The sequence below is a fragment of the Xiphophorus couchianus genome, chromosome 7 (assembly GCF_001444195.1).
Source record: "Xiphophorus couchianus chromosome 7, X_couchianus-1.0, whole genome shotgun sequence".
NCBI lineage: Eukaryota > Metazoa > Chordata > Actinopteri > Cyprinodontiformes > Poeciliidae > Xiphophorus > Xiphophorus couchianus.
The window spans coordinates 10,876,110-10,887,034 of record NC_040234.1 but is presented as its reverse complement, the minus strand read 5'-3'; the positions used below and the strand labels follow the sequence as shown (position 1 = coordinate 10,887,034).

Genomic DNA, 10,925 nt, shown 5'->3' with positions numbered 1-10,925 from the left:
AACTATTGTTTTTAAACTGCATTTAAGCAGCTCCACATCCTAACAATGGGGGGGGGAACAGTTTAAATATCAATTTTAAAAAGATACTAAAATTATAGAAAATAATCAAAAGCTAAACTATCTAATAAAACTTTTAATAAAAAATTGTATTTAAATAACTAGACTGTCTAAAATAATTGAAAATTAAGGAGAATATTGTAGTAGTTGAATCATATTTAAAAATATTTAAGTACTTCCATTGAAACAATGCAAGTGCTTATACTTAAGTATTTTGTTTTAGATGACAGATTTCACATTTTATTTTCTTTAAAAATGTTTGCCAGTGACCCCACCCCCGTTTCAAATTATTTAACCTTTAAAGCAACCCTTAAGGATAAATCACACTAGGAACTGATTGTTATTTACTTTGTTTACTTTGTCACAACAACCACAGAATACATTTTGTTTTAATGGAAGTATATCATCACGATGTTTAAAGTACAAGAAAAACAAGACCCCCCTCCACACCAGGAAGAGTCTGAACTGTGCATTTACATTCAATGGTACTACTCAATGGATTTGAGCACCAGATGGCTGAGGGGTGTTCAAACTTTGGGAAATTATTTTATAACCTTACAACTGTTGTTCTTTGGTTTATATGATGCCAATTGTTCACTAATATCCTAAAGCAACCTTCAAATGCCTTCGTAGAACAACAGTATCTACATTGACATCAAGTTACATACAGGTAAGTGGACTGTTTAGGAAATTTTCGAAGGCATTATTTAGGTAAAGGAATGCACCTAAATAAAACGGTGCATTCCTTTTTATTTAGGGGTATCAGAGTGAATGAGGCTGCACTCTTCAGATTTCATTTGTAAAACAGTTTAAAAACCATGTACTCTTTTCCATTAAGGTGCTACTGTTATTTTTGTCGGTGTTCCACTTTAACTGGAGCGCTCCTAGTTCCGACTTCCGAGGTATATGGAACGCAGCAATATAACCAAGACATAGAAAATACATTAATCTAAATAAAGAGATATAAACATTTCACCCTAATAGATGGTACAAAAAAACTGTAGACAGCATTTCTCTCTCATATTTTCTTATTTTTTAGACAGCTGGTAGAAGCGGGCTCGTCTTGCTGCTACAAACTACAAACGCTCCCATCATGCTTTGTTCTGCCATGACGTCAGGTCAGCTGACCGTTGCTGTTCTTGGGAGAAAGATGTCGGTGACGACCTGCCGGACGATGAAAGCTGGTTTTACCTTTGCTCTCTGTTGCCTTGCCTTAGCAGGTAGGAAGTGTCCGACGCTAAACAATCGACACTCGTAGTTTCACAAACCTTATTTGTTGTATTTCTAACACCGCGACCTCATGTGTGGCCTCAATATTCAGCTGACTGGTCGCTAACTCAGCCCAGGAACATCGTTAGGATGGTCATTTAGCTTTTTTTTCTGTTATTCCCGTGTTTTGCTTCATCTGTCAATGAGACTCAGAAAAGTAATCCATCTAAATACCAGTGCTTTTGGAAAACTATTCAGCTCCGGCTACATAAAACTTATCGAATAGCTTAACATAGCTCTCGCTTTTTGCTAGTCGTTATGCTAGCGTTAAGGTTAAATGTGTCATTTACTCTTTAAGGTTACAATTATATCCATTGAAAATGTTTATAATAACGTGGTGTCTAGTTTCAGGTTATTAATTATTAGCCTGTGCTGTCATGTGACACTCTGTTCTGGGCTACTGGTTCCTCTTTAACTTCCATCTTTGCTGCTGCTCCTTGTCACGAGTGTATTTCTCCATCCACGGAGCTGTTAACATTGTTGCCAAGATTTCACATTCTCTTTGGTCTGCAAATGAGGCTACCTATTCTGTTTTGATTATTTTTACTTAAAATTTATGCAGGTAGTGCAGTCATAGAACTATTACAAGGCATGGTAGTTTTAAATGGAGCATTAAATATTATTGTGAGAGCTTTGTAGCATATTGGTAGGGATAAAAGTAGCAACTGCTTAGCTAAAATTAAACAATCAGTTTTTGCAAAATTTTGTAAAAAAAAGTGTCTTGTTTTGCTTGGGCTGACAAGAATCTCCATTGTTCTTCAGGTGTCCGTGGAGACAGCTTCACGGTCCTTCAGGCTCCCGAGTTTGTGTCGTTCCAGAAAGGAGACTGGCCGGTTTCTGGAGAGAAAGTCCCTGATGTGGTGGCTCTGACTATGGGATTCTCTATTCAAGAGGTATCTTGAATAGAGAAAACATAACTCTTGAGCTTTGCTTTCATAGATGCGTCTTGAGATCACAATGTTGGTAGCCTAAAAAAAATGCAATATGTTTTTTATTTGCCCAGGATCTGCTGTGGCCTGGCCTCCAGGCTGGTCCATTGTTCCAGCGTCCCCGGGCTAATGTGTTGGTGGTGGTGAGAGGAGTTGACAGCCTGGCTCTTCCTCAGACTGTGGCTTCCTACCCCCTGGAAAATGTGAGTCAAGCAATTCTTGGACGCAAATAGATTAAAATCTACAGTATAATGAGAATACGTTTGCTCAGTGTGCTGCTGGCTTCTCCTCTCTCAGCCAGTACCCTTCACGCTGGACAGCGTTGCAGAGACGGTCCACTCTTTGTTTTCCGAATACACCCCCGTAGTTCTACAACTGGCTCCAAGTGAGGAGGTAAAAAAAACAAAATCAGTTTACACAAAACAGGGAACAATAAATACCTTTAAATATGCTTATTTATTTTTCTATATTTTTGCCTAATGTTTTGTCCCCTGCAGCGGCTGTACATGCTTGGCAAGGCCAATGCTGTGTTTGAGGACCTTCCAGTCACCTTACAGCAGATCCGCGCACGCCTATCCCAGGATGGCTCTGTGCTGACTTCTCTTCCCCTCAACTCCCTAAGCAGAAATTCAGAAGTTGGTGTTTAACATTTGCAGTACACGTTAGCTACATCTTGTATAAAAAAAATGTAAAAAAAATACTGTAAGAATGATTCGAACCACGGTTGAAACAATTAATCATGATGAATTGATTATTAAAATAATTGTCAACTACTTTAGTAATTGATTGATTTTTAACTGGGGAATACTGACTCCAAAAAGGCAATTTGCTGAAAGAACAACATACTCAGAGAAGTAAGTCAAAACTGTTATATATACAGTCTGTATAAAAACCTCAATGTTTTCCACCCCGAAATTCTCAAGTGCCATGATTTTAGCTTCACCTGGTTCAAATTCAGTTAAGAAAAAGAATTCCTATTAAGCACATTTCTATCTAATTATTAATAAGTTAATGCAAAAACCAAATGATCAAACATTCACTAAAGGAATGCTATGCTGCTGCATTTTAAGCAAAAAAACAACAACATTTTTAATTTAAAAAATAAGTAGGATTATTGGTTCATTTGCATTTGTTGTGTTTCTGAAATTTTCTAAAAGGGCTTACATGGTAAAATAAAAAAGCTACAGAATGTTCTATTTTTTTTATTCAAATAATCCATTACTAAAATTATCATTAGCTGCAGCCCTAATTTGAACCTGAAAAAGATTTTGTCTGTATGATTATGTTCCAACCAAATGTCACACCATAACCTTTTTACTTATTTTGGTCCTAGGCTGATTTGCTCTTCCTGTCTGAGGTACAAGTACTGCACGATATCACCGCTCTGGTAAGCTGCCCCAAATGTCGCAGACCTCTTTTTTTTTCCATTGTAGAAAGGAAATTGGTGAATCAGGTTTGAATCAGATCTTCTCCTCTTGCAGCTCCAGAGGCACAGACATCTAGCCAAGGACTTCTCCCCTGATCTGTACTCTCTGGAGCTGTCCGGCTTGGAGGAGCTGAGTCGTCTTTATGGCAAAGACTCTCCTCAGTACCGCGATGCCACGTCCATTCTTGCTTCTGTCCTCCAGAAGGTAACGAGGAGATCTGAGGGAGTGAAACAACTGTCAACATTATCTTTAATTTACCTCAGTTTTAACCATGTGTTTGCTTTTTATTACAGTTTGGAGAGGACATGTATCGACTCTATGGCAACAGGGCTGTAGTGGAGGTTGTTACTGTGAAAACCTTTGAAGCTCCTTTGACCAGAAAGTCTCGTTCAATCTTGGAATCTAAACAGATTGTAAGTCGGAAAGGATCCTGTCTTACATCTAATAAGCTGTGGCAGCCAAGAGAGAGAGCACTAGTTCAGTTATTTAATGAGAAATAGGTAGTTAAACTAGTAATACCAAGAAACTTAAACATGCATAAAATTGAAAGCAAAAATTACACAATTGTAATCAATAAGCTACTCCAAACATAAACAAAATATCTGGGAGCATTAGTAGTTATTTATAGTAGCAGCTTTATGCTCTTGCTCGCTTTTTTTATATTTCTGAAGTAACATTAAAGGAAATGTTGTTTTGAATATTAAAATGCATTGATATTTTCTGTCATCTCTACACAAAAGCACACTGTATAATTTTACACTGAACAGAGGCGTTTAACACTTAGTTTTAAGAAATCCATTTTTTGTTTAAGAAACCATAAAATAGGCTTTGTGCACGGTTTTCTGTGCTTTTGTATCACAACTACATTAAATTAAGAAAAGTTGGAAAGCTACAGTAGGTCAAATCTGGATTTAGTTATTCTGCTACAATAAGAATAATCAAAACACAGTTTATGCTTTGTGAAATTTTTAGTTAATAAAAAATCAAAAGGAATTGCTAATTTTCCCTAAATTATTGACAACGTATGAGGGTTGTCTTGTGAGCTCATAACCTTGAGCACACCCAATTTAAATTAAAGCTATTTCTTCTTTTTTAAATTTAGTCTCCAAAGTTCTTTGTGTACATCATATGGAAATGTGATATATCATCTGATGTAGCATATTGTGAAATTTTAATCATCTGTCGATCTTCTCAGTTAATATGTAAGCAGTTTTTATTGCCAATAAGTGCTTGATTAGGTTTACCGAGATAGTGATCTGGGCGTGTCACTAGGTTGGTCTTAGTGGTCACTTTTGTGCATCCAATCAGGATTAACATATTCAGCGACAGCCTGAATAATTTTGTCACATAATAGAATATTGTTTAGTTTGCCGTTATTGATACCTTTGAGTGTTGCGGTTTGAACACGAACTGAATATTATGATCATTATGAGTGGAGGATTTGTTGTAGATTGTTTTGTCAGACTGGATCTCTACCTAGTAAACGCTATAGAACCAACTGAACTGAATTAGATAAATGTGTCTACATACGCTTTGTGTTTTACTTATTTGACTGGGTTGAATATTTCCAGAGTAACCCGGGCAGCCCCTACAACCTGGCCTACAAGTACAACTTTCACTACGCTGTGATCTTCAACATTGTGCTGTGGCTGATGATCGCTCTGGCCCTCGCAGTCATCGCCATTGCTTACAACCTGTGGAACATGGACCCGGGATATGACAGCATCATCTACAGGATGACCAATCAGAAGATCAGGTTGGATTAAGTCCTGCCAACACCACCCCTGCTGCATCCTTACAGTTCTCTGGTGAATATTTGTGTTTGTGTTGATGTCTTGTGTTGTAACTGTATCTGTGAAAGTTCGGTGGGAGGAAGAGCACAACACTGAATTGTTTCTGAGTTTACAGCACTGATATAAAATGCTGACAGTAAATTATATCCAATTAAATCATGGCAGCATTAAATTGGTGCCCGTTCAGCCAGTCTTTAGCAATATTATCCCATGGAGTGTACACTGAACAAATATTGCCTTCCTCCTTTCAGCTTCACAGCTCCAATCATTCCTTCCTTTAACTTCAAACATTTTTCTCACTGGTGATTGCAAGTCCATTTTTATTGTAAAAAAAATATGTTATGGAGAAAGTATATTTGTCTTTCTGTTTGTTTTGCTGTATGGAACTGTCAAAGGTTTAAGTTAAAGAAAAATCTATGTGTATATATTGAATATGCGAATGTATGAGAAAGTATGGTGTTCTTGTTTTGCTGTGCTTTTTCTTCAAATAACAGGTATTTGTTGGACTGTGTAGAAACTTGACCGAGATGTTTGCTATTATAATTAAAATGGCATAAAAGAAGCTCTGTAAACTGCAATAAATGCTTAACAATAAATTATTACATGTATTGTGCTAGTTTGAACTTATTGTAGCAGGTTAAGCTGTGACGGGAGTAAAAAATAATAAATCAGCACTGTTATTTAATTTTTACATTTCTTATTGATGCAGCATTGTCAGGTGTTTGAGAAAAATGGAACATATTTTTAGTTGCCTAACATCTGCAGAAAAGTTAAGATTCATTACAGTTTTTTCAAGTTTTTTTTTTTTTTTTAATTTTGGTAACTGTTTTACAGCTAATGAAATCTCCAGGTTTCTCAGAAAATTAGAATACCACACGACTGAAATGAAATTGATTTTATATGGAAATGTTAACTTGTTCATGGAACAATTTGTTTGAGGCACTTTTGGTATGAATTACTGCAACAATGCAGTGCGGATGGAAACAATCAGCATGCGTCCTTTCTGAGGTGTGAAGGAAAACCACATAGCCTTACCAACAGTTTCAACTCGTCTATATTTTTGGGTTTGATGTCACTCATCTTCACAATGATAGATTTTATGTGAATATTAGGTCGTATGCATTGACCACAGTGATGCTAAGCAAATGTAAAATTAAGTATTTCTACATTCAGCAGTGTGGATAGGTGTCAAGTTCTGGTGAAAATGGAAAGCAATATTTCCATAAAGCTTGACAGCAGAGGGAAACCTGGAGTGCTCTGAAATGTCCTGGTAGATGCCTGCTGTGACTTTCATCTTCTAAAACTCAATGGATCAACTCCAGCTCTAACATGGCTCCTCGAATTATCAATGTGGAAACTCCCACTGGAACTAAACCAGTTCGGTTTCTGTGCTCCTTCTCTCTCTTCCTCCAGATTCTGTGACTTTGATTTTTAAATAAGATGCAAAACGTAATTTGGAATGCTGAGCATGTCAAGTCCATTTTCCATACATGCCCAGGTAAAACTATTTTGAAGTTGCCTCTGGTTCAGGGGTAACTTAACACAAAGAATTAGACAGTAAAAGAAAAAAGAGAAGAAAACTCACTTCCTCATTTTTTGCTGGTATCACTCTTTGAACAACGATTGCAACGAGTGTCAATTAAGTTTTATATACTTTCATTTTGGATACCGTCTATATTTCATGTTTGCCTTTTATTGTGGAATTCATTCATATCATTAATAAGGAAATTTAAATATATCAATTTTTAGCTAATAAAGGATACAATGTATATATTGTATTAAATAAATAATCTTCTAGTTTTTTAGATGCACTAGATAATTATAGAACACGTAGATGTTAACATTGTGTAACAGTTTATATGACTTCCCCACAGAGTCCACGGCTCATCAATGCCGATTATGTATCCATTTATTACGAGTGTATCTCTTTAAATAGCATTGTCGTGTCTTACGTTGCGTAACGGCTCAGCCAATCACAATCATATTGGATTTATTAAGCTCCGCCTCTAGAGTTATTCTCAGTCTATGATTGGTTGTATTTCTTCTATGAAGAAATTATTGAGTATTTATATGCTCGGGAAGAGCTGAACTGAAAGAGGGTAAACAAGTCTGACAATTGCGACTCTGAAGTTCATCGAAACTGCAGCGTACAACACCAAAGACTAATGGTCTGACTGCTGGTAAAAGGTATTTTTTTTTATTATTCGTGTATAAATTAATGACCACGCCCGGAAGAAAAGTACAGCTTTCTGTTTACAATTTTTCCTTAGCACCAAGATTTACGTTTTAGAGCTTCTTTTTTTTTAGAAGCTAAAATATGTTTAAATTCTTTACAATTCAATTCTGTGTATTTAATATGGTTTAGAATTTGATGAAGTGAAATAAGTTTTGAAGTTGGACTTTCGTTCAATAAAACAAGGAAGTGCTCCTCTCCGTAATCAATTCTAGGATCTTAACATGTTTCCGCTCCCAGTTTGATTTTATGCCCTTTTTAAGCCTGATTTGCTAATCGCATTTTATTTCGACCATATTAAAGGCAAAATTTAAATGGTTTGTTTACATACAGCTTACTTATATGTTTCGAAATTACCTTAACACATTTTTTTTTTTCATTGTGGAGAACAGATATGGGATGACTCAGCTGTTCTCTGTCATATTGTAACCCGAGCACTGGGAGTACAGTGTGTCTCCCTGTTGCTCATTTAGTTTAATTTGTGTATTGAAGTAAAGTGTAGAAATGTTTTGAAAAATAAAATCTCACTGACCTAAGTTGAGTTAATAAAAACGGTGAGCAAAATGTTCATTAAAAAAAAAAGTAAGCCCTGGAAACCTTGCTGACATTTATTGTTTAAATTAGGGGAGGGGGAAATGACTGTTTAAAAAAAAATACATATTTGTACTTCTTACTCTGTAGCTTGCGCCTTCGTGGTGAGGAAGATCAGGGCTTCTGTTTCTGAGGGAGAGCAGGAAGAGAAACCCATCCGTACACCATGTAGTGCAAAAGGTAAGAAACTGACATGAAAGCTGATTTTCTGTATCCTTCAAAGAAGACAAATTTTTTTTAATCCTAATCTTAAATGGGCCACTTGTTTAACATGCATGTAAGATTCTTACCTTATCTTATATGTATATTTTTGAGAGAAAAAAAAGTTTTCTTTGCTATTTTTATCTGTGGTGACATGTCATATCTCGCTTGTGTTTCACTTGTAGCTCAAAGCAAATCGGGGCGAAGATCAAAGTCTTCCTCAACTGCTGTCCTGAACCTGGGACACGATGAAGGAGTCGACGGCGATGTGGCAGCAGCAGCAGCAGGGACGTCTTCAGGGGCACCTGTGCAGAACTGTGGCTCCTGACGTTAAATTTCTGACTGGATGCTGGGACTGTGGTGAACTCACTCTCAAAAGATAATTTATATATTGGAATTATGTTGGATGCTTCACTGCAATGAAGGAACCACATTAATTGGATGGCTGGTGTTGTTTTTGACACAAATCTATAAACTGAGTACTAAAAGTCTTAATTTGAATACTTTCCAGTTTTTCACAGTTTCCAGTGTCTAGCTCAGAATGTCCCATAAAACGGCCTTTTTCACAGCAGATGTTTTGACACCTCCTGAAAACAAGTGCAATTAGTAGCATTAGTCGTGGGAATTTCCCCTTTGTTGTTCTCAAGCGCAACAGAATGCAATGAGGGCATCATGTTGGTTAGAAATGATAGCGTGTGTGGGTAGTTAGTGTATTTCCTGTGAAAAAGGCCTACATTCATGTACTGCAGCGTTTGACGGCTGGCTCACCAACCTCTGCACCCAGAGACTGAACAGGCCTGATGTTCCTGCTGTTACACCAGTAAACATAATTATGTTAAAAAGCTCTATTTGGGTATTTATACCTCTATAATAGACTTATACATTATATATTCATGTCAGAATAGGTAATATGCACATCATTGGATAAAGTAAATGGAGTGAGTGAACTAATCTTAAATTTATATTTTACAGATGTAAAAATGTTATAAGGTTACATTTGCAATAAATTTGGAACTGCATTGTCATACACTGTGTAATGCATTTAATTTCTTACAGCTAATCTTAAAAATAAAAGAATGCAAAGTCTGTTCTGTTGGCTTGTTTGGTATGAAGAATGCCACAGCACAGAAATGGTTGTTGAACACCGTGCTAGCAAACAACCACCATGAAGCTAGAGAACGACTCCAAAAGCAGACATAAATGAGAGATGATCAAAAACGCTGTGCCGGCTTTGAGATGCAAGATCACACCATGACCCTGTCACCTGATCCTGAAATAGGTGAGATAAAAAGCATGGGTAACCACCAAAGCCATTCTGATTTAGAAAACAAATAAAAAAGATTGCTGGGTTTGTCACGCCATCAGTCTTCTTTTTTTTGTTTGCATTACAGATAAAAAAAACCCCCAAAAAACTTGTCCTGCAGAATAATTACGTACTTGGTCTAAATTAAAGATATTTCACTTAGACAAAATAAAAAAAAAAAATCACATTGTTCTCGTCTTTATACATGTAGTTGGTGAATATTTTGAGACTTAAGTTATCCTTCTCACTTTGATCTTTTTACCAGAACTTCAACACAACTATAATGTAGATACTTTTTTTTGGAAGTGTCTTTTTTGTGTGCACTCTAATTAGTTTGCCTTTATATTCTAGATTTGATATTGAGAAACTTTATTTTTAGCTGCTTAGACATAATCCCTGTAATGCATACAAAGCACTGAGTAGCACATATCAAAATAACAACCATGTTAGAGTGGCATACTAAAACCAAAACCTATGACAACATTTCTGGATTTGTTTTATACTACCATTACATAGAGTGCAATGAAAAATAGCAATACCTTGAAGTCTATTTTTGCACAATTGATTTGAATTCTTTATTTTTTTTAAAAGAAAAGATCTAACATTAATTTTTAAAATATTTAGAGTATTTTGTACGTTTGTTAATAAGTTCCCTTTTCTTTCGGTGCAATGTTTTTTGTGCATTTATTTTTATGTCACTCGTCCAAAAAAGAAAAAGATCTTATGGTGTAGGAATAATGCCTTTATTTTATTTTCTTCGCGAATAAACAGCATTATGAAGAACAAGAGTAACACAGGATAGAAATAAAGTTCTTGAGAAATTTAAATAATTGTTTAAAGGGTGCTGTGCAATACAACTATACAAATATGCACCGCACTTTTCAGATTTTTAGTTGTTAAAATTTTTGGTAATCAAATATTCTTCTTTCTTTTTAAAAACCTTATCGTATGAAATACCACTGTATGGCCAGGAGGGGCCAGTATAGCTTTCTTTGGACACCAAATTTATATGTCTGGTCTTTGACCCCCCGACTCAGTTCGACTTTCTGGAGCGACTTAACGCCACTGATAACTATTTTATTTAGGTTAATTCATTCATTAATTCATTCTTTTTCTTACTAT

At 36.0% G+C, this 10,925-nt stretch overlaps 1 protein-coding gene and 1 long non-coding RNA gene across 2 annotated transcripts; both read left to right on the top strand.

The window, feature by feature from the left end:
- Positions 1-1,124: 1,124 nt before the first annotated feature.
- On the top strand, positions 1,125-6,084 carry atp6ap2 (ATPase H+ transporting accessory protein 2). The gene is made up of 9 exons (XM_028023925.1): positions 1,125-1,277; positions 2,089-2,219; positions 2,330-2,458; positions 2,553-2,648; positions 2,753-2,890; positions 3,589-3,642; positions 3,737-3,886; positions 3,976-4,095; positions 5,254-6,084. The coding sequence occupies exons 1-9, from the start codon at positions 1,151-1,153 to the stop codon at positions 5,446-5,448; spliced, it is 1,140 nt and encodes a 379-aa protein (XP_027879726.1). The 5' UTR covers positions 1,125-1,150; the 3' UTR covers positions 5,449-6,084.
- Positions 6,085-7,513: 1,429 nt separating this feature from the next.
- Positions 7,514-9,527, top strand: LOC114148925 (uncharacterized). The gene is made up of 3 exons (XR_003596385.1): positions 7,514-7,662; positions 8,390-8,479; positions 8,686-9,527. It is a non-coding gene; the product is annotated as an uncharacterized LOC114148925 (long non-coding RNA).
- Positions 9,528-10,925: the final 1,398 nt, after the last annotated feature.